Below are 24,022 nucleotides of genomic sequence, written 5' to 3'. Positions count from 1 at the left end.
GTTTAGTCAGTCAAGCTGGCATGCCCTTGAAAATACCTCCTCACCAAAATAATCCATTAATTTAATTTCACTTTACTTAATTTTTTTAATGAAAATGTATGCTCTGATTCAGCATTTCACATTTCTCACTTATCTAAATGTGACGGAGTTAACTAGAGAGATAATTTGGTTAGCTACAGGCTACTGTTTTCATCATTAAGCCCATCTTAATCACCACCATTCTTTCTGTACACTGGCGCAGATTCACAGCCTAGTGCTCTGCGTGTCATGTGCAGGGGGAGTGTTTTTGATGCCTGGCGCCTGCATGTGACAGGTCCATCGGCCGTGAGCAGCCCTGCACTCCTCTCCGTCGCAAAGCATCTGTGGCGTTGCTCTTTAAAAGGCCAAGGGCCACTCACTGTGTATCCCTTTTAACGCAGCTCTGTGTCAACCCTCCTTACAATCATAGTGTGACATCAAATCTGAGGCTAAAGAGAGAAATGATGGCCTAATGGGGTTCAACAGGACACCAGACAAGTTTGTTTACAAGACCTGCTCCGGCTTTTACTCTTGGTTAAGCCAAACATTAGCATGTTAACTAAAATGAGGACTGAATTGTAACTTATACACACTGCCTCAAACAATTAGTCAATTAATCAATTGATCAATTTTTAATGAATCAATTGAATAATTTACAGAAAATGAATCGAAAATGTAATAATTGATTATATAATTTATTCAGCAAAAATATTTGCATGTTCCAGCTTCATAAATGTAATATTTTGTTTAATATCATGTCATCTTTGGGTTTTCGACTGTTGTTTAGACAAAACAAGCAAGTCACCTTGGGCGAGTGAGACACGTTTTTGCTTCCGTTCATTTGGCTGAAGTGCAATGTTACATGATAACATCATAGCCATGATAACCAACCATTTTGGTCTGGCCTCAAAATATATAGAAGAAATCTTGGCCCCTCATGAGTCAGCTCGCAGCCTTAGATCCTCAGGTCGAGGCTAAAAACTAAAGGTGACCGTACTTTTTTTGTTTTATGTCTTAGTTTGTTTTTATCTTATAAATTAGTTTTTATGTTTCATCTATTGCACTGTTTTATCAGGCTTTAAACTTTACATTAGTAACAGTAGCACTGTTCAGCTTTCTGTTTTATTGCCTTGCTTTTGCTGCTTTGTCTGTCAAAGCACTTTGTAAACTGTTTTAAAGGTGCTATAAATGAAGTTATTATTATAATTGTCATCTGCCAATGTTATGGTATCCTCGCTGTGACCATTTGATGATGCTGTGTTTTTTATCATTGTAAATTTAATATATTTGTGTTTTGGACTGTTTGACCGAACAAGCAATTCGACATAATCTTTGGCTTTTGGAAAATGAGATGGACATTTTTAACTATTGTGTGGGATTCTCTTACAAAATTACTTGCACCTGTCTAAGATATCCACCATCACCATCAAACAACATCCTTCCATCGACTAACTTCCGCTCTTTTATCCACACCTCAGTGTTCAGGGAGCCCTACACAGTCCGTGTGGCCGACCAGCGCTCCATGCGGGGCAATGTTGCCGTGTTCAAGTGCCTCATCCCCTCAGCCGTCCAGGAGTACGTCAGTGTGGTGTCCTGGGAGAAAGACACAGTCTCCATCGTCACAGGTAAGAAATTCATCAAACGAGAGTCATTAAAGGTTCACACAAAAACACAAGGGGGAACACACCCGCTCTTTGTGCTACTCTCCTCTCAAACTCCATTCGTGCGGCCATGTGAGTTATATTTGGCCGAGTGTGTGCTCGCTGTGTTTGATCAGGTGGTGGATAATAATGGAAAGCGAATGATCTAATGTCATCCCAATATGTCAATGAACTCAAGAACATTTGCCCTTGGAGAAATGAGAAATCTCTCCTGTAATTTTTAGACTGAATAAATCCCAAACCAAAATGTTTTATTTTTATAGTGGGATTTTCTATCAAGAAGATTTTTTTCCTCGTTTGCCATGTTTGTGATTATTGACAGCTCTTAATCGATGAAATTGGGTCACTGGCATCTTCTATTTTGTCAGTGAGTGAAAAAGGTCCAATCATTCAAAAAGAAGTCTGATGAAATGGCCTTTGCTTGGCACATCTCTGGCTCCTCACTCACTGACTGACACCGCTGTGGTTAATAGCTGTTTTACAGGGATAAATCAGGCATTAGTAGACATGTGATTGTGTGTGTGTGTGTGTGTGTGTTTGTGTGTGTGTGTTTGTGTGTGTGTATGAGAGAGTGAGAAGGACAGAGGGGTGTGTGTGGGCTGGGGGGGATCTAATTTGATGAGTGATAGATCTGTTTAGCTGCTCATCACAGTCACCCAAAAGAGAGCAGCCACACCTCCTGGGCTCTGCTGTGTCTGGAGCTGTTCTCTCGGCTTCATCTGATCTTCTGTTCATATCATTCCATGTGTAAGTGAGGAATACTAGTATCAGTTTGAAACTGAGCCTCCTACATGCTGCTGTATATTGTGTCTACGTGTGCTGTGTGTGTGTGTGTGTGTGTGTGTGTGTGTGTGCAAGCTTGTGCAGTGCAGTGTTAACATTTGCTCCATGGAGCAATGGCAAATTGCAGAGTGTCAGATGAGACTGTTTAGGTCAGATGATACGTATTGCTCCCTCTGCCCCTTATCTTGGTCTCTGATACCGAGCACCCCTTTCATCTCTCTAAATAGTGTGTGAATAGAGGTGTGTGTGTGTGTGTTTGTGTGCCTTTTTGTATGGCTCTGTCCTTCACACGGGAGCATTCATTGATCCACCACAGCTGTAGTGTGTGTTAGTGTGTATGTGTGTAAGTGTATGTGTTAGTGTGTGTGGCCTGAGGGGGGTTTCCAGTCTGGATCGATTGAGCTTGCTGTTGGGTTCCCCTCTCTTGTCACAAATCCCTCAGTGTGAGTGTGGTGAGATCAGGCCAGTCTGTTTGAAGGTAAAACATGCACATATGAACAAGCAAGAACATGTGTGTGAACATGGACACAGGCGCGCAAACGCACACACACATACTCACATGAACAGCTTTCAGTGACTAAGCGGATCATCCATATGTTTAAATATTAAAAGCTTTTGTATAATTCGACCTATGATTAGAATAATTTAATGTCAAAATAATTGAATGCTGAAGAGTCTTTATACGTTTTGATCATGTAAAATGATTATGTCTATTTATATACAGCTTACAATACAGTGTAAAGCTTTCTTGTTCCGCTTCTTCAGTGTGTGGATTTTGAGAGATTTTTGTTTTCCATCTTTCTTTCTCTCTTTTATCTCTTCAGAGCTGATGAATAGGTCTTATTAGTAACACAGTGCTCCTCTTCTTCTTTCCATCTATCTTTGGCTCTAAGCCTCCTCTCATCTCTTTCCCTCCCTGGTACAGACTGGTGGCCTGTGTCGGCATCATGGCCACTCACACATGTGTGCTTACCCCCCTCATCTACCCATCCATCCATCCATCCATCCATCCATCCATCCATCCATCCATCCATCAGCTCCTGCTGGCATGTACAGCTTTCTTTCTTTCGATAGCACTCGAGTTGCTCTAGTGGTTTTCCATTTATAAGGAACAGTGTATGCCAAGGTATTGGCTTGACAGGATGACACATGTCACACAGACGGCTGTGTTGGTCAATAAAGCTGAGTTTGAATGGGCTTTGATGAAGAGGCAGGAGGGTGTTTGCTGACAGCTGGCCTCACTGTGAGACGACCCTGCCTGGGTGTCGTGTCAGTATTTGACAGCCAAATCTGTTTTCGTTGAGGCCCGTTCACGGAGCAATGTGGGGGGGAGAAGACAGATAGACAGGCAGACAGTCAAACAGAGGAGGGCTTTGTGTGTTGACTGGCTATCCTGGTTTTTACTCCGCTGTCATACCTCCCCTTCTCCTGCTATCTCTATCTCGCCATGTCTGTCCCTCTAATTGATGGTTTGCTGGTGTTGCTGTTGGTTAGAAAATTAGCATTTGTTTGCTTGTCAGTTGGGGAACTGAAAGAGGATGCTCTGTTGATGGATGTGTATGAAGGAACTTCATGTGTGTGTGTGTGTGTGTGTGTGTGTGTGTGTCACTTTGTTAGTATCCATCTCCTCCTCCAGTTGGAGCTTAAAACAGTGTGAGTTTTATCTGGTCACCATGGTAACGGGTGCGAACCGGCGGGCGGAATGAGGAAGGTGTGAGGATGCATCGCTGGCTGAGTTTTATTAGTGCATCACAACGGCTCTGCCCTTGCACACACACACACACACACACACACACACACACACACACACACACACACACAGATGACATAGCTGCATACTTATGTACACTTCAGTGACAGGCAGCGTACATGTCATCACTGTCAGGAGAATGAATCTTTTATCTCCAAATGTGGAGATTTTAACACTTTTCTCTCTATCTGTCTTTCATGGTTTGTGGGAGACACTGTGTTCCTCTGCAGTACACATTAGAGCGAGACCAATTAATTAGATGGGCCAAAGTACTGTATCTGCAAATATCCTGTTTTTGCATCTATATAGGTATCTGTGTATATGTTAGCCAATGAAGGGCAAGACATTACATTACCATCTTGCCAAAGATATGTCTAAAGGCATTTACTAAGAGTGAAACTGTTACATAGTTTCAAAACAAACATAAACATGACTATCAGCTCTTATATATTAATGAATTTTTTTAATTTCTTAAATATCAGTAATGGTATCAACTTAAAAAAATCGAGTGTCGGTTGCACCATATGTAGTTAGTTCAGCCTCTCAGGAGTTAAGGAAAATGTGACTTATAACTATCACTGTGGAAAAAACACAGTTCAGCTTTGTTTATGTTTTATTTTATCTTATGTTGACTTTAATGAAGAAATTGGACCAATACTGTAGAATTTTACACACTGACGTTGATGCACATTTACATTTTTTTTATTGATAGTAGGCATCAATTAGACATTTACAGATGTCTTTCAGACAATGTATGAAGACATCTGCATGTGCAGATTTTCAGATGATTGAAGCACACATGTTTATGAATCACATCACATACCCTGATAAGCTTCATTAAATGTTGGAGACAGTGTGAATCATCTCGGTTATAACTTTGCATTAAATTTCATCCAATTGGTGACTTAAGAAGTGTTTCTATTTTTTGTTTCTATGTTAAGAAGATTTATATAGAATGTAACAATAATGTGAATAATAACTTGTTCAAAAGCTCCTGTGGATGAGATTGTAGAGTAGACACTCCTTCTTGATTAAATGGGGAGGCTTCAGAATGACAAAATACCACTAGAGAACCATAACAAGTGAAATAAATAGATTTATTGATTCATCTGCTTATTGAATCATTGATTGGTTGATATAGTGAGAGAGAGAGAGACACAGAGGGAGGGAGAGTGTTGATGTGTGACGTCTGAGTTTCTGCATCCATTGATAGAGGTTGTTTAATCCCCCTTCTCTATCACACACACTGCCTCTCTCTCTCCGTGAAGTGTAGCGTCACCACAGCTGCTGCAGCTTCTGTCCCAGTCTCCATTTTGTGGCCACTCTGCAGAGGCCCGTTAACTCTCTCTACCCCTCTGCCAATCCACTCTTCTCTTAACTTTTTCTCTCTCTCTCTCTGTCTCTCTCTCTCACGCTTCCTTTTTCGAGACACTTATTAGGGGATGAAGTGACAAAGCATCGTTTTTTCCTTCCACTCCATCAAACCTGAAAGTGAACAACAGATAGGCACAAAAAAAATGCCTGAATAGGCAGAAAAAGAAAGACAAAGTGGCACAAAAGCATGACATGCTAAATTATGCAGATGGAAAAGTGGGCATAGGATGGAGGGATGATGGAATGAGGCGGATAGGTATGAGGACGTATGAGAGGATAGGCAGATGGACAAAGAGAGAGGTGTGTGTGCTCGGGTTTCTTGTTGTCCCCAGCACCCCAGGGAGGAAGAGGAGGCCAGGGGCTCTAAAGCTGCTGTGCCCTGCCATTAAAGATGCATCTGACAAGTGCTTAATGCCCACCCACCTACCCTCTCTCCTCCACCTCTCTCTCCATCAGACTCTTTTTTTCTTATCCCTGTTCTGACCATTAACTATTATCTATGTATGTTTGTCTTTGCGATGGTAGCAGGTTGTGCTTAGTGTGAGTGGTGGGAGGAAGAGGGCAGGGGGTAGCTGTGGAGGGGAAATAGGTGGTGTTTACTTATTGATGTGTGTTTATGGGCTGTGGTGTGTAGGTGTGTGTGTACGTGTATTTTTGTGTGTTTGTGCGTGTGTGAACCTGGCAGCTATTCGTGTTAGGTTGGGTTATTTATTCAGCACTCGTGTTTGGATGTTTTACAGAGAGAACAGGTGCAGAGCGACTCTGAGCGCGCTCTGTTTGAGCGGACTCTGTGTGTGTGTGTGTGTGTGTGGGGGGGGGGGGTTAGTGAGACAGACAGACAGAGTATAAGAAGACACAGGGGCATTCACTGCTGTCCAGACACTGATAGGGCCACACTGTGTATCTGATTGGTTGAAATTTGAGCGTTGAAAGGAAATGCTGATTTGTAGCTTTTGAGATACACTGAGAAATAAATGTGCAGGTTATTTGTGGAATGATAGACGGACAGACAGAGAGATGCTGTACATGCACGGGAACATGGATGTTCTGTGTAGAGATTGAAATGGCGGAAGAGATGGAGGGAGATTGAAGGAGGGAGGGAGGGAGGTAGGAAGTGAGAGAGGGCTGTGCACGAGAAGAATTTCAATGCCACTCCAATCATGCAGGCAGTCTCGTTAGCCCAGGGACAATTTGCATAGCGCTTCGGCGAATTCATTTGGCCTTACTCAGAGAAGATGGCTCCCTTTCCTCTCTGCTAGTCATTCATTTTTTGTTCATTAGTTATTCATTGACCGCACTCAGCGAAGGTGTGAGCGAGTTCATACATGTAAATCTGTGTGTTTCTGTTTGTTTCTGACCTGCCAGCTGTCATGCTTTTATACTGTATAGTCTTTGTCGTTGCATGAGATCATTGCTTGCTGTGTTTGAAGCTGAGCGGTGCGTCTACATCTTTCTTACTGAATAGATATGTACGATCGTCCTGCATATGTACTTACATTAGTGGTGTCATTACATGCCAGCAGACAGAATCGCTGTCAGATATTTTGCCAAATGCAGAACCGACGTCAGAATATTACTCATCACCCACCATGATGTCCTCGCCAACACCCTCTTCGTCATACAGTCATGCTGTGCCTCCTCCTTCAGCCCGAGAACTTAATTAGGGAAAAATACATGATGGGGGTTCAGACAATCAGGTCTATACTTGAAGCCATCACTAATGGGGATCATGACTTGCCCTAAAAAAGCATGGGACTTTTAGGGTGGGATAAGAGTGTCTGTGTGTGTCAGGGGTTGGGGGAGCGGGGTAGTGGCAGTGACGAAGCTCAGCCAGTAAGTGAAGATGACACACATGATGAAGAAATACAGTGGATGTGTTATTCTAATTATCCCTCTGACACTGCCTTGCAATCTAATGTTGTTTGACGGTGCACAACAACCATGGTGGAGAAGTGTGTGTGTGTGTGTGTGTGTGTGTGTGTGTGTGTGTGTGTGTGTGTGTGTGCATGGGTGCATGGGTGCACATGTGTATAAATTAGCAAGCAAGCATTTGCCATAGTCTGACTGTGTTTGTCACATCTGCCAGAGTTAAAATGTGAATTTGTTTTGTGTGACCTTTCCCAAAGATAAGTTGTTCTGTTAGTTAGTTTAAGTAAACAAAGACAAAAAAAACATCCCCATGCCCAACATTATTCAGTGTGTACTGTAGCTTTTTCTAAAAAAGAAAAAAATGATTCTATAGTAGCTTTAAGTGGCACACCGTTTGGTCTCTAATTCTTTGGTTGGAATTATTTGGAAAAATGTGACGTGTCCAAATTTTCAGCGTGTGTAATTGTGTGTGTTGGTAAAGAGAGAAAGATGAATAAGAAACAAAAAAAAGATAGTGAATCAAGTATTTATGTGTGCGCTTGTGTTGTTACAGATGTGCATGTGTTTGCACGTATTTGTATTTTAGGAGCATGGTGGGGGCAAGGCAATATGAGAAAGATCCCGTTAGAACACATCCCCCCTGGAGCTGACCTAATGACCCGTGACCTGAAGATGTACATAGGGAAGGAGAGAGGGTGGGAGGGAGGGCAGCCAAGGAGGGACAGAGGGGGAGAAGTAGGAGAAGGAAGGTGGTGGGTCGAGAAACCAGGAAGAAAATGGATGAAAACTGCAGCAAATATAGCAGCACGAGAGATGCAAATGTGTGCTGTGTGACGCATCAGTCTCTCTCTCGCTCAGATGTCCTAACTTGACCACAGTCCTATCCATCAGCTGGAGGAGCTTTTCCTCTTACCTCCTCCCGTCTGTCTTCGCTGCTTTCACTCTTTTCTTTATTCATTCCTTTTATCGGCCTCATAGATCACAGTTAATCAAAGACTGGATGGAGACAGCCAGTAGAGCTCTGACATGCAGACCACAATGGACACAGGCAGCGGAAGCGAGAGAAAGATAGAGAGCCTCAAAGTGAAAGGAGGACATGGAGATAGAGGATGAATAACTTGGTAGGGGAGTGGGCAGAAAACAGGTGAAATAGATTGACAAAGTTTACCTGCTCTACTCAATTTATCTTTTTTCCTTTTTGATGAACTCTCGACTTTCCTGTCCTGCTCTTTCCCTCCAACCTCCCCTAACCTCTGCCATGTTCATTTAAACTGTGTAGCTGTCTGCGTGTGTGTGAGCGCCCTCGCTGACCTCCCCTCTGAGCTATGGCATCTCTATGCTTTATTAATAGCTAATCAATGGGCTCTCTGGGGTGTATGAGGGGCCCTGAGGACTCCAACAAGACGTATGCTGGCGTGTTAGCACACACACGGACATTTCCCCTCACACACGTCAATAGTTCATAGAAGTCAGTGGAGTATAACACATGTAGAAGTTATTTTGCCAATTATTTTGTAAAGAAATTCATTATGTTTTTATTTAGCCACTGCGGCACAATGATGCAAGTAGCTTTAATCCACTAGGCAGTTTGAGATGTGTCCTTTATCTTCCCTTGTTTGGTTTGTTTGAATCATAAATGCTGTCTCTCCTTCTCACTTTCTCTATTACCTTACCCATATGATTCTCTTACTGCTTGACTTGACATTTATTCTCCTCAAGAGCTTATCAGGCCCACCTTGACCGCCTCTGGTTTTGCATCATTATTTTCCTTCCCTTTCTGCTATTTTCAGCGTGCCTGCCCTCTTCCTATTTTCCCCTCACCTATTTCTTTTCTTTGCTGCACTCTTTCTTTCTGTACCTTGGTTATTTGTATTTTGAAAGTGCAGTTTTTTTGTGTGTGTGTGTGTCTGTTTTGTTCATGTGCATAGCCATTGTTTTACATTGCCCAGGGAAATGCAAGTTTTCTGTTTCTCTCACTCTGTCTCACTGGAGACATTGTTTGAAAACAGCGATGTGAGTTTCAGACATCTTGTGAGGAATCCTTCATGTTTACCTTTTTTACCTCCTTCCTATCCTTCTTCGTCAACCCTCACTGAGCTAATGGCTCGCTTCTTACTCACTTCTTATACCGTGACATGTTGCATGAATAGCACTCGTTGCCACGCGTATAAATTACGGCTAAATTACACGTTTTACAATTTGTTTTTCTATTATGTGTGCATTTCAGCATTCCACACTAAAGTAAAGGAAGAGGCTAGCATTATTCTCTACTTTTGTCATTATCAACAAATCCAATTTCATTTTTTATACCTGCATCAAACTGCCCTTTGGCTAAGAACATGTGTGCATATCTATCTGTGTGTGTATGTGTGTGTGTGAGACAGAGAGAGAAGAACATCTTTTACATCTGAGCTTAGCTGACTAAGGCTCCCAGAAGACAAAGCAAGAGGGAGAGGAGAACGGGAAGGGAAAGTATAGAGGAAAAAGAGAATGTAATTTGAATCTAATATACATTTCAGTTGAAAGTCATTCTAGCCTTGATACATTCTCTCTGGAGTCACACATGCACACACACACAAGCACACACGCACATACACACACACACTTCATATCCTGAAGACTTACCGTAGCCCTAACCATAACTGCTACCATCCGTCCTATACCTAAACCTAACCGTACCCTAAAACTCAAACCAAGTTTTGACCCTAAAATGCTGTGATTCACTTCACGGGGAAGTGCATTTTGTCCCCCTAAGGGAAGGTAAGCCCCCACAACGACTGAGGAAACAGATTTATGTCCCCATACATGCACATACACATATCCTCTCCCCACCCACTCCTGTGGACAAAGCTCCTGTGTATGAGCACAGATTGATAGTTGAGTGCTCGCACTACAGCTCATTCATCCTTGTTCACTACATCTCTGCTGCCAAGTTGAAAATACAATGTATGTCAGTGTGCAGCCTCTCCACAAAATAAAATATATTGTAATAGCTACATTCGCTTGCACATTTAAACACCCTGAATGCAACATTAGAGGCTGTACAATAGAAAGAATGGTAGGAAAACACAAACATTATACAGGCAGTAAGCTGATTTGTCTTGGTGGTCTTTCTCCCTCCAAACATATTTATACACTATGCTCCACCACCATCTCATAAGAGGAACACAGCCATTTTTATACTAAGTTAGGTTTCCAAGTCCAATCAGTTGTTCTCAAAAATCATACACATGTTGCTTCTGTTTACTACATGACTACAAGAAAAATGTCTGAACAGCGGCCTTGACTTTTGCACATTTTATGATATATTTTCTGGTCATTTTTTATGTCAAAGTAGTGGAAGTGACGCTCATGAAGCTTTCAAGTTGCTGTACTGTATGTACTGTAATTTAGGCACACAGCCATGCAAAGGATGAGCTACATATCAAGTGCTTCTCAGGGTGTCAAGTATATACACACAATCTTTTTGCACTTGTTTCCCTCTTTAAGCACCCCCACTCGCCAACAGATCCCATCTCTAGATTAGCCATTTGTGTGTGTGCATCTGTGTGTTTCTCTCTCTCTCTTTTGCTCTGCATAAACAGTGTGCCCTTTTCTTGCAGGCTGACAAGTGAACGCCTTGTTTATTTCTGTTGAGGGGAAAACAGTCGGGTATTTATTCCATCGCTCCCCCACCTCTATTCTTTCTCCTACTCTCATCCCCCTTCTTTCTGACATCTTCAGACAAACATCGAGCTATAGCAGGGCATCATACAGTAATGAGCTAATATGTCATCCAGGTGATGTTGTTTGAGTGAGAGAGAGAGAGAACTGAATGTTGAGACAGTTTGTTGTAAATTATATTGGCATTGGGAAGAACACACGTATATCGTTCCAATATTGTGGATTCTGATTCTCATCATTGATTCCAAACCTTTCTGTTTCTTTTAGAACATCTGTCTTCTCTCCTTGTGATTTACTCATTCCACACGGTGTATACAAATGTGAGAGGCTGTTATTATTGAGCTAACTAAGCACAGTTGTTGTCCTGTAAACAGCATGCCTTTAATTCTACCAGATAGTTAAAAAGTACATCGTTACACTTTTGTTTTAGTAGTTTTAGGAGTTAAATACACATTTACCATCTACAACATGTGATATTCCAAACAAATCCAATCGTATCTGTAAACAAAAACACTGTATCACTGCTTCTTCATACCCTACTTTTAAAAAACTTTTATTTAAGCTTATTTCCAGGTAATATCATCTAAATATTCCTTATTAAACAGTATGACTGTATATCAGCATTTCCTAAGATTTAAAACAATAAGAGAAGTACTTACAGAACCCATGGTACTTTACACTACTGCTCAGCTTCAGGCAAGCCAATGAGTGAGCTATCGGAGAGCAGTGCTCCTAACCAGTTAACCAACCAACCAACCAACCTTAACTGGTCACTCTGTACAGTCAATAGTGGTACACACAAGAGCAGCACACAAGCTCAAGAAGATCGCCAGTCAAGATTGAAACAAGGGACATGTATTAGCCATCTTTAATATCTATAGAGGGTTACCCGAAGGTATGTTACTTGTCAAAACAACAGAGAGCCAAAGTACACAAGTGGCTGTAGCTGAAAGTTGAGTGGACGAAACCAAAGCTGGCAGGTTGGGTAAATATTAAACTTGTATTTGGTGGTCAACAACTCCAATGGGATGTGTAAGCAAGTAACTGTTTGCACACAGTTTCAACCTGAGAAGTTCTTCATTGTCTTCTTTTACTACTTCTTCTCCTTCACTGCAGTAGGTTCCAGTGATGCAGCTATTTATATTTTTTTTGGCTTAAAGCACCTTTGGTTGTCTTTACTTTCAAAATGCAGCTTTTCACTTTCACATTCATGGACGGGTTTGTCCAGCCAGATTGTGTTTCTAAACTATTTGACTTAGATTGTCAGAGGATCATGTTTCACCACTTTCGGCATTTTGAAGCACTTGGTTCTGATATTTTCATGTTCCTTTGTGCATGGCACAATACCCTGCAGTCAGTCCTCATCCTGAACCAGAGAACTGATGCTGCACAAATGGGTGGTTGGATAGATTGATGTAGATAAACGTTTCTGCTGTATAAAATCAGTTGTGCTTAAAAAGACTAGATATGATGGTGGAATGTATATCTAGTAGATAAATGAGAGAATCTGTGAAAACAAGCTGATTTTTGGAATAGCTACGACATAGATGCAAGTATCTACCAATAACCAGGAAAATTGTTTCAAGGAACAAGTCCTGAGTCTTAAGCTCTGTGCATTTAAGACCTCACAAGAGTCACTGGGACCTAATTTGCATCTGGAAGTCTCAGTTTCGATTTTTGATCTTCCTCCATCAATAGTAAGTGACCTAATTTTTCAATTACACAAATTCCTTGGCTGTCATTATGATCATTATAGTTTCTTATAGGGAAGTAACATACCTATTGCTCACAACGGTGCACACACGCTGTGAAGGGCCGGATGCCAGGTGGAGCGGTGGGTAATTGTGGCATCAGTTGATAACCAGTGGACATGACTGTATGTTTTCCTCTTCAGAAGTCAACAGCGCGTAGCAGCGTTCCACTAATGGGGAGAGTGGCTCTGCATATACGCAATGTGTTGCTGTGCAGGAGAGAACCATTCTGCCACTGTCAGAGTGTGTGTGTGTGTGTGTGTGTGTGTGTGTGTCCTTATACTGTCTGTGTGCATGAGTTTGTACATTTATGTATGCAAGGTTGTGTGTCTTCGTACATATGCGTTTGTTTGTTCGTTCATGCATGCTTGCATATCCAGCATTCACACATTCGTATGTGTGACAATAATATTGGGGTTTGCTGACGGGCAGAAGATGAGATTGAGATTGTGAGAGAAATAGATATAGGAAGAAGAAGGGTAAGATGAAATGATGGCAGAGAGATACAGCATAAAGAAAAAGAGCGGTTGTTGAGGAGGGAGTGATAGAGAGAGTACTCTCCAGAGAGATGCACATGGAGACCAAAGACACATTCTGCCACCATAAGCATGTTTAAATTTTGAACAGGCACTTAAGAGGGACAGCACAGAAATGCATATTTCTCAAAGAGGTTCGCAGCAAGCACTTCTGGGTAAAGCAGTGATTTGTGTGCGTATGAGAGGGGAGAGAGTGGAGAAGAGGAGAGAAGAGTTAGATGAAGGGAGGGAAAAAAGATGCAGGCTTTCTTAATGGAGGTGTTTTTGCTTTACTAATTTTAGGGCTCATTTAACAGAGTGTGCTCCTCTCCCACTGGTCCTGCCTGCCTCGCCCCCCCCATCCTTCCATCTCACCCTCTCGCCTCTTCCCCTACATCTCCAGTTAATTTAATGAAGGGTTGCCCGATTGCTTTTAGCATTAATATTCCAATACCAAGTGATGTAAATAATGAATGCAACCTCCCTCTATTCTCTTTCTCCCTCTCTCTGGATGATGTTGAGCCCCATCTGTCGTCGCTGCGGTGGCACAGAACATTCCCAAAGGATGAGAGGGAAAAGTAGGATAAGAGGGCAGAGAGAGAAAAAGAGGGAGAGAGAGAGACAGAGAGAGAGAGGAGGGTGAGGAAGGTGTGCCTAGAGGGATAACACGAGCATTTTTTCCATTTAGTGTCAACTGGTTGTGGGTTTGTTTCTGTCTGAATGAGGGATTTATTCTAACACCTTTTTAAAATTTAGTTTCATAATATATTATTACAATTAACACTGTGGACTTTAAGGGTCTTGAACTACCGTACCAGATCCATCAGACAATTTCATAGGATCCCTTCACATGTTTCGATTTTTTACATCCAACCCACAAATTACTGCTTTACATTTTCCCCTTTTGATTCAGCGTTTTATTTTAGAATAATTTCAAAATAGTAAGACTGTTAAAAAAACTTGGATCTTTAATTAAAATGTAACATTCAGCAAACTTTGGTGCACCTTAGTGTGTGTGTAATTTGCAAACATAAACAATGACTGACTCAGATTTTCCATTAAAACACTTCCAAAAGTGCCTCTCACTAAACCTAAAAGAAAAGGTGATCAGGAGCATAGACAGTTGGACTGTGTGCTCAATGCAACTTCAATCAGTGCCATTCTCAAGGAAAACAATTTCAAGTGGCACTTCTCCACTAATCATGCAGAGCATACAATAGGTATAAGGGAACAGATATAATAGTTGCCCAGCTCTTGAGTATATAGTCCCTAATGGTGTGTGGTGCATCATTTCCACAGATGTGATCTCTGGACTGTTTGTGCGGTCTGTGTTGATTTGACCCATGAAGCAAATGTTCTAACTCTGAATGATCTCAGAAATGGAGCTACACTTCTTTCTGTCTTTTTCCTTTTCCTCTATTCTCTGTATATTTATGAAACATTTTCATAAGGCCTCAGGATAAGCAAAGAATCATTGTTCAATTCTAGTGAATACGTCTTGGCCCCAGTTCATGCCAGCTGGGCAAAATTGCATCTCTGCGTTCCCACTCAGACGTTGTATGCATTATTGCGGACTCTAAAATTCGACTTGTGTTCTGTCTGAACACACCTTAAGGAAGAAAAACCTGCCCAGTGGGCCCCAGGTAAAGTTTAACCTGTACACCTCCATATTTAGTATCACAGTGGATTAAAAGAGTAAACATGGTGGGCTTTCGGGGTCTAAATCTAAGCTATGAAGGTTTTTAGTCATAAGAGAGGGTGAAAGAAGAAGTGATGGTAAAATAAAGGGAAGTTAGAGAGCTGGTGTCTGGTTTAGACTGCAGGCCTCTTGCAAACTAGTAATGAGTGGAGCTAATTAATTTAGACTCTGCCAACAGATGGCTAAAGCCACATGGCAGCCGCTAAGGGAGGTACTCCTCTTTCCTCTCACTCTCTCTTTCTCTTTTCCTTTAACTGTCTCTGTCCATCGCTCCAGCAGTACACGCTGTTAGGCCCTTTGCGTGTGTGTGTCTTCGAAGTTGTCACCGGCAGCCGGAGCATTTGATCGATCTTCAGTGAGCAAAGGCCTCTGGGGTAGACATGGGAGCTCTCAGGCTATTAAACAATTACACACTCTCAAGGTGGTCACCTCAACCTTCAACGCACAGAGATAGAGAGTGTGTGTGTTTTTAATCCAGGTATGCGTTTGTTCCTCTAGGTAGAGAAAAGACAAATCGAGAAATGGCGGAAAATTGTTTTGGTATTAATGGCTACATTTGTCTGTGGCTTCGCTAGGTCATGTAAACACCACTCCGACATCATATTGTGACCCACCCACACACACACACATGAACACACAAACAACCACTAGCCACTTATAACTCCTTCACTTACAATACCGCCAGACACAAACACAGAAGCCACACTACAATCACTCTGGTGTTTCTGCAACCAAAGCCATTTCTGAGGAGTTTCCTTGAGTACTTGAGTGGGAAAACGCATTAAAGTTTAACCAGTGGAGGAGGGAAAGGAAGAAGGAATAAAAGAAAGGGGACATCGGAGTACTGTCACACACGCTATTCTCACCCCAATACTTTCAATCTTAATGCTGCACTCTCTTTCGTTACGTCCTGGCTAAATGGAATGGTAAAGGAACATGGTACATGCAAGGCTGGTGAAGAGGAAAGGGGAGGAGAAATTGGATTAGTAGAGTAGAGGAGGTCATCAGGTATTGGAAAGAATATTGATGTTCATTAATAAGTCCATCACACTACTGATGCGTCATTCTATCGCAGATTTCATGCCGAGTAGGGTAACCAGTTGACGACAACTGTATCAATATGTTTTTGTCACTGAATAATAATAAACAGCCTACTGTACAACGCTGAATAAATGTAAGTAGTAAAAATGACATGTCTCAATTCCAACAATCTTTCCCCCTTTTCTTGCCAAATCTTGAATATCAAAGGGTGCAGAAACAAAAACAGATAGAAATGGAGAGGGAAGAGAGAGGAAAAAAGGGGGACAGATGGGGGAGCTGGCAAGCACGTGGCACACTTTGCATGGGAGTGTGTGTACGTGTGTGACACACAATAGTGGTAATTATCTTAGCCGTTGAGTGCACAGAGGGCTTGGCAGTATAGGGTATGATGCGGGGATGGAGGGAGGGGGGGACACAGGCAGTCAAACAGTAATATAATCATAGTCCTTTGTGTGAGCGAGAGCAGAGGGCAACTCAGTGTCAGCTGTTATTGAGTGCTTATCCCCTAACGGCCTCCCCTACACACCAACACACACACAATATATAGCCATGTCCGTAAACTGTGCTATTCATATATTCATGCTTTGCCACTTTCACACGTCAGTTCCCTGCAAATCCATCAGTCACAGCCGAACAAGGTGCAGTATTTAAACCAAACATTATGCCTAATCTGACATGCAGTGAAGGGTATAGTGGTTGGGACAGGTGACAATTTGATCCGTTAATTCAAAGCCTAATCGCTATAGTAACTATTGTTAATGTTAGAGTTGTCTTAACTACAGGCAATACAAGCATATATCAGCTGTTCTTCTCTTACCTACTGTACATGCAATCTCCAATCCCCCCTGTTTGTGTAGAAACCTATACTTCTGTAGTGTAGTGTAGAAGAAGTAGGCCTAAAAAAGTATGGATGTGGGGTATGGATGTCTCTATATAAAGTATTTATGGTCTACAGTGTTTTTTAATGGTTGATGAATTAGTCAATTGCAAGAAAACAAAAAACAGAATTTTGAATTTGAATCTTATGAATTCAGATTGAACACCTAGCCAATTGTTTGCCTTAAATTGTTTAAATTTGAGCACGGGAGTGTTTTGCACTTTTTTGCAATGCTCAGCCAATTTACTGACTGTTCAGACATTAGCTGTAGCTAGCTAGCAATGTACTCACTCATCATGTGTGTGGAATGTGACTGTACATGTGTTAATGTGAAAGTTAACTCTTACAACTCTCCATCAACTCATTTCTTTTTCTAATTTTCCCCCAGTTTCTCTCTGTTTTCCCACAGTCCCTGTACATAAAATATTTAAGAACAAAAATCAATTTACCTTAATTTGCACTACATGCCTAGAGTGGATTAGAGTCTGTTTATGCAGAGTTGTGTCTTTTCATTGCCTGGAATAAAGTTTACACACTCTCAAGATTAACACATCTTTAGGACTATTATCTATTTTTTATCATTGCAAATTAAATCTCTTTCCTTTTTTGTATTGTTGTTTTGACAAAACAACCTATTTAAAGTTGTCACATTGGGCAGATGTGATGGGCACAAGATTAAATAAATTAAACATTGAATCAAACTCTAGAGAAAAATGTAGTAGAGGAATTAACCAATGAAAAATCCCTTTGCATCCCTTTTTTATATCCAATATCAAGATAGGAAAGCAAAGACATAGACAGATGGGAATAGCGTCTATAGAGTCAAAGGATGGACTTGAGCCTGGACCATCAACATTAGTGTAGTGAGGGGTTAAGCACACAGTGTAGTATGGAAGCCTGTTGAGGACTCGTAAATATTTCTCTGGCTTGGTCTTGATCCTTCAGCCCTGAGGAAATCCCACAGCTGACCACAGAAAATACACAGGACACATCTTAGACTTGACCTTCCACTGTATACCCACACGCAAAACACACTCAAGTCGCCTTAGACATCTCTATTTCAACGTGGCCTCTTTCTGTCTTTTGACCCTCACTTACTTTCTCCCTCTCTCTCAGCTGTGCAGGGATCGGCTCAGCTGCTACACATCCCCGATGATAAATAAATGTTTCGCTTTGTCTCCTCATCAATAATGCAGACATACTTTAAGTGCTGCTATGGGGGCTTACATTCTTTGTCTTTCTTTTTCTCTGTTATTCCCTCTCTCAATTTTTTCCTCACCTCAATCCCTCCATCTGAGGAGAAGAAGCAGAGAGGGGAAACATAGAAAAGCACTCAAAATCTCATCCAGTCTTTCAGAGCCCACCTGTGGCATTGTGAGAGAGTAGCATGGGTTTACCTGAGCAACAGGAGACAACAATGACGTAGTAGAAAAGACAGGGGATTACAACAGATTCAGCTTTTGGAGGACTTTTTGATAATAATAACTAATTATTAATTGTAAAAATTATGACAGAGAGTGGATAAAGTTGTTTTTCATGCATACAGTGTGTTGACCGGTAAGATAAGCAGTGTCAGGTCTGCAGCCTTTTTCAATGCTCAGATTTGCTAACCATACTGACTTTTACCAGTAGCAAGTACAATGATGTGTTTGTTTGTGATTGAATTATTCACAAGGCCTTTACAATGAGAAGGGTTTCCCTAAAAACCAATGTACAGACTCGTACAAAAAATAATTTTCCTTCTCAATCATCACGTATGACCCACTAGAAGTAGGTGGTGGTATCTGTATCTGCAGAGACCGTAACCTCTGTCTGTATTTTCTTATGTTGCTGTATTAGGGAAGTTTCTGGGGGCCAGACTCTTTAAAAATGTAGCGACAAGCTGCATTCAAGAGGAAACTTTAAAAATGGTGGACACAGTGCAGAAAAAAAGACAAATGGAGCGAGGCGAAGAGCCAAGCAGACGGAGCTCTTTCCAAAATAATTTATCTGTGCTTGGCATTACCTGCTGGGGAGGACCGTAACCCTCGTTGAGCAGGGGAGGAGGGGCCAACTTTGAATGTTGTGTTTACAAACTGCAATCGACAAATCCTACTTTTTCAACTTTTACTTATTTGTTGTTGAATTGTTTTGGTTCATTTATAAAATTAATTTTTGTGCCATCTCAGCTTATGCAAAAAAAACTATGGAAATGTTTCAGAATATGTAGATATACGTATACCTAGTAGATGCTTTGCCCTGTGCACATAAACCTATATTAATGACGGGGCAAAAGATCAACATTTTAGATGACATTACCCATAGCTTTAATAACATTACCCATAGGTTTAATAACATTAGATAACATTACCCATAGGTTTAATAGGGTTGTCTTCCACGGAGTCCGCCATCTTGCAACGCCAGAACGGACACGCCTTTCACGTTTTACGTTATCTGAAGGAAGGGCTTTTTATTAGTACTTGCTAATGTTTTGATGTCCTTTTATTATCACGATGCAGCGCTTATCTGCTCTGCTCTCTGTCGGGCTGAGCTTATCATACTACACACACACACACACACACACATACAAACAAAGCGCGAGCAGATAGGTCGCTGTGGTGAAGTGAAGGATACTCGAGTTGACGGTAACTACGCTTGTTACTGTACGTGCAGTAAAATATTTGCAAGTAAAAAGCCAATACTTTATCAATACATCTGTGAACATGTAAAACGAAAGTTGGTTAGTTGGTTGCAACCTGCCACAAACCACTAGATGCCCCTAAAACTTACACACTGTCACTTTAAATTAGCATATACAGTTTTGTTGACTCCAGCCAAGCCCATAAATCCCCCACAGTACAGGCTGTATCTCTTCAAGATCTCATGTATGTTTGCGATGCTGCAGCACCCCAGTGATGAAAGAATCTCCCATTTCAGTCAGGCAGATGAGTTGCATTGAGTTCCCTTGGCAACAAAATTATTATATGAACTACCTCACATCCCCTTTTCCCTTCTTTAATTTACTTAACTTCTTTAACTTAATTTACACTACATATTTCAAAAGCATGTTGTCTGGTGCTGTATGATCAAAATAATACTGTTGTAGTTGTTTTATGTCGTACTGAATTAGGTATTGAAGTTTATTTTACTGTTGTACTCGGTGTAACATGTCTAAAGTGTGGTTGCACTTTGTTAAATTTCCATTCAAGAAGGTAATTAGACTGTTGGTCTAAAGCCTGGAATCAAAAGGAGCATAGCTTTTGAAGGCTTTTTGCAGCATTAAGGAATCACCTTGATACTACAGTGATACTGCAATGGCACATCTGTATAATGTACCTTATTGAATGTGTGGGTATAAACACTTGTGTACATGTACAAATGTATTGCGTGCTTGTGTCTTCATGTGTGTTAGTCTTCCACACTCAGAGAGTACAATTGTATCTTTTGGAATATACCCTGTTAAGTACAAGCATTGAGGTTTCCTCTTTTTACAAGTCAGAGCAAAAATATTATGATTATTATGGTATATTGAGCAAATCAGAAGGCCACCTTTTATTTCACAGTTTTGAATGCCCACTGCAGCCCTTGCTGCTGGTAAGTCCTATTCTTGGTGTAAGGATAGTCGAGAGACGGTACAGTGTAGATAGAATAAACAGAAGGACTTGCTAGAGATGCAACAAGGATTTAATCCCTCAACAGCTCCCCGCCTATGCTAAACATTGGAATTTGTATTCAGCGGAGCCAAACGAGAAACACTTCTGCTGGGAATTGAACCCTGATACCTGCTCTTACCTTGTGCCACCCAGGCCAGAATAGGTATGCAACTGCTTTCATTTAGGCCCATTATGTTCCTGTTACGGTACATCTATGAAAAATCGACTTCTATTTAGGATTAGGGTTTGATATTCCATCAAATCTAAATCCATTAAAATGCAATAAAAGATTGAGGAAGGAAATAAGTTAACATTCATGCTGAGTGAATTAGAGTGTTTTGAGAAATGCAAACCCGATCCAAAATGGAAGGGGTTACCAGAACCCAAACCTAGGATGGGATAATCTCTTTGATAGTTAATGTAATATGGAAATATAAATAGAGCTATTCAAGGTTTTATGGAAGTCTGTAATAATTTGGGATAGATAAAAAATAACCAGATCTGATGTCATCACATTCAATCAAAATCATATAAATTCAGTAGACCTTTTTCATGGATGTAAAAGCACAGGTGTGATTAATAAAAGTAATGATTGCTTCATTCCATTTAGCTGCTTCAGGTTCAGAGTCCTGATATTGTACTGCACATGCTGGCTCACTGTCACACTTTCATGGCTCCCTGTGACACTTGAATAGAGCGGAGCTATCATTAACGGTAGTAACACTCGTGTTTTCCTACTTTGACAAGTCAAAATGTCTGCTTGTAAAAAAAAAAGGCTTAAAGCTCTGCTCACTGATTTAGCACATTGCCCCACAATGGCTTCATACAACCACAGATATCAAATGGATATATACTTTGAGATAAACAATATACTTGGTTGACAAAAGCTCTATAATTTAACTGTACATAATATATTGTCATATTGCCCAAACCTACTTCTATTGCATCTCTACTATGGAGTATAGTGACTTTGATTGACTGCATGTCCTTTCAGAATACTGAAGGATAATACTGTACATAGATATGTGTGTGACTGTGTGTCTGGTAAATGCAACCTGACAGTAGAAAATGCCTAGAAGAGTGTGTCAGCATTTGGTAAAGCAAGCGACAGTATCTGTGTGTCATTGTGGTCCATGAGTTTCTGGGTATGGAGCTGCTGTGTATCTGATGTGATGTGCAGGGTATGCTGTGTGTCACAGCAAAACAGCTGTTCCTGCTTAGAGCCTTTGGGCACCTGTGTGTTTCTGTTGGGGTTTTTGTTGGGGTGTGTGTGTGTGTGTGTGTGTGTGTGTGTGTTTGTGTATATATATATGTGCAAGGGGCAAACTGCCTTGTATCACTGTCACTCAAAGAGACAGAGAAAGACACTGATGTTGTTTCACACCGACACCTTTCTGACTCCACTGTCCTTAACTCTTTTCCTGCTCCAGGCAGATATATGCGTTCTTGTGTGTCATACAGTCACATCACATCAAACGAATGGCACCCAAACTCTGGCCTAAAGCCCATTCCTCTCTTCCACAATTATTGTTTGGCTCTCTCACTGCACTCCTCCTGCTTCTTTTCTTTCTCTCCTTTTTCTAACCCTTCAGCAGTCTGGATGGCTCTTTAAAGCGTAAGGATTCACAAATCGATACAAGTGGCTTTATTCCTGTTTGTTGTATGTCCAATCACATTTGCGTGTGTGTGTGAGGTTTGGTTGGTTCAAAGAATTTTATTGAATCTGAATCCAGTATTGAAACAAGTCAAATTAGGCGATCATCTTTTATGTCCTTTATAATATTAAAAAAATGACTTTCAAAGCTTTCCAAATGGATTACAAATGTACTTTTTAGATAAATCAATGAATAAAAATATAATATATACCAACTTGGATTCTTATCCAAGAATGGACACAGCTTTTGGAAACACACCTCGTCATCTGTGTAGAGCGTATATTTGGTCCACACAGTTCAAGCACACACTAGACATTAGGCTAGGTTTGATGGCTGCCATATTGATGCCATGTTTCTGGCCTTGTAGCAGCACAACATTGTAACCCTAAGCAGAGGTTTGTGGGTCCCAATTCACATACAGACATATGGACGTGTAACTGTGTTTTTAGTACCACTAATGTCATGAAAGTTGAGCCAAAGGAACTGAGATCTATTATGAAAGAGAGAATTATAAGTAATACTTTGGGCTAAAGAGAGGGTTAATTGTCTGCTCTCCGAGTCAACCTCCTGGCTATTATTATGAACTGAGTTACACGGAGAGTTTGATGTTTACCTGGAGTGAGCAGCGCTGTACAGAAAAAAATCTTTTTTTCTGCTCTAGTTCTGTTTCAAAAATACTTTCTCTGATGTTGTTATGCTCTGAATTCATGGGTTTAGGCCATGGCTTGCACACACACACACAAACACACAAACTGCACGCGCACACACAGTCAGCAGTCATGTTCCGCCAGCACTTCTTGTAATCCCTCAGACAAATTACGTCTTCTCCTCCTCCTCCTTTCTCCTCCTCCACCTCCTCCACCTCCCTCACTCCACTCTCTCCTTCCAGCTGCAATTGGATTTGGATAAAGATGGCTTTTCCTTTTCTTCTCTATTCTTCCCTGCTTTGGCTAAAGAGGGATTTGCCCGGGGAGATTACACACAAACACACAGACACATATACGTGCATGCTGACAGACTGCAGCTCAGAGACATAGCATATGAGGGAGAACATCTTCACTAACAAATAACCCCCCCCACCACCCGCCGCCCCTCACTCCCCCCTGCCTGCACTATAGCAACAAGCTCCATAGCCAGAGGTCAACAACCTCTCTTGCCTTCGCTGTCTTTCACCGCTTTGCATCTTCTTCTCTCCCATAAACTCGGCCTACACAACTTATTAATCATTTTGCGCTACTTTCTCTATCCTTCCCCTTTGTCCGTTTTGCACTTCCTTCTCACCCCACCGCCCATCCCACCCCCATCTCATTATTGCCTTCAGTGCTCTTGTTCAGGTCAGAGGAATTGGCCTTAACACAATGTGATGTTAACTTAGAGCCCCCACAGAGTACTGCTTTCGCAGAGAGCAGGGGTTGACCTCCTGCCACTCCACTACGAGCAGCTAAACTCATGTAATGGACAGTGTGTATTTGTGCTCTATCTCTCTCTGTGTGTGTATTTGTGCTCTATCTCTGTGTGTGTGTGTGTGTGTGCACGTTGTTTTCATGAAGGAGTACAAGAAAGGCAGACTCCATCAGAGTGACAGTAACAGATAACTCAGCCATTTTGCAAGTACAGTGTAGTATGCATCGTATTTGGCTCCTATGACACACTGATAAAGTAAATATGCCCCCAGGGACTATTGTTTTGTGTGTGTGTGTGTGTGTGTGTGTGTGTGTGTGTGTGTGTGTGTGT

At 41.4% G+C, this 24,022-nt stretch overlaps 1 protein-coding gene across 3 annotated transcripts in view; it reads left to right on the top strand.

Annotated features, from left to right (window-relative positions):
* The window catches only part of dscaml1 (Down syndrome cell adhesion molecule like 1), a 92,370-nt gene that overhangs the window by 16,436 nt on the left and 51,912 nt on the right, over positions 1-24,022 (top strand). For all 3 annotated transcript variants that reach the window (XM_031861170.1, XM_031861169.1, XM_031861171.1), the window contains exon 3: positions 1,497-1,643. In XM_031861170.1, coding sequence (XP_031717030.1) covers positions 1,497-1,643 — 147 coding nt within the window. The remainder of the gene's footprint in view (positions 1-1,496; positions 1,644-24,022) is intronic.

The sequence above is a fragment of the Anarrhichthys ocellatus genome, unplaced genomic scaffold, assembly GCF_004355925.1.
Source record: "Anarrhichthys ocellatus isolate YVR2014 unplaced genomic scaffold, GSC_Weel_1.0 scaffold24, whole genome shotgun sequence".
In the NCBI taxonomy this organism is placed as follows: domain Eukaryota; kingdom Metazoa; phylum Chordata; class Actinopteri; order Perciformes; family Anarhichadidae; genus Anarrhichthys; species Anarrhichthys ocellatus.
This window is presented reverse-complemented; position numbering and strand designations above follow the sequence as displayed.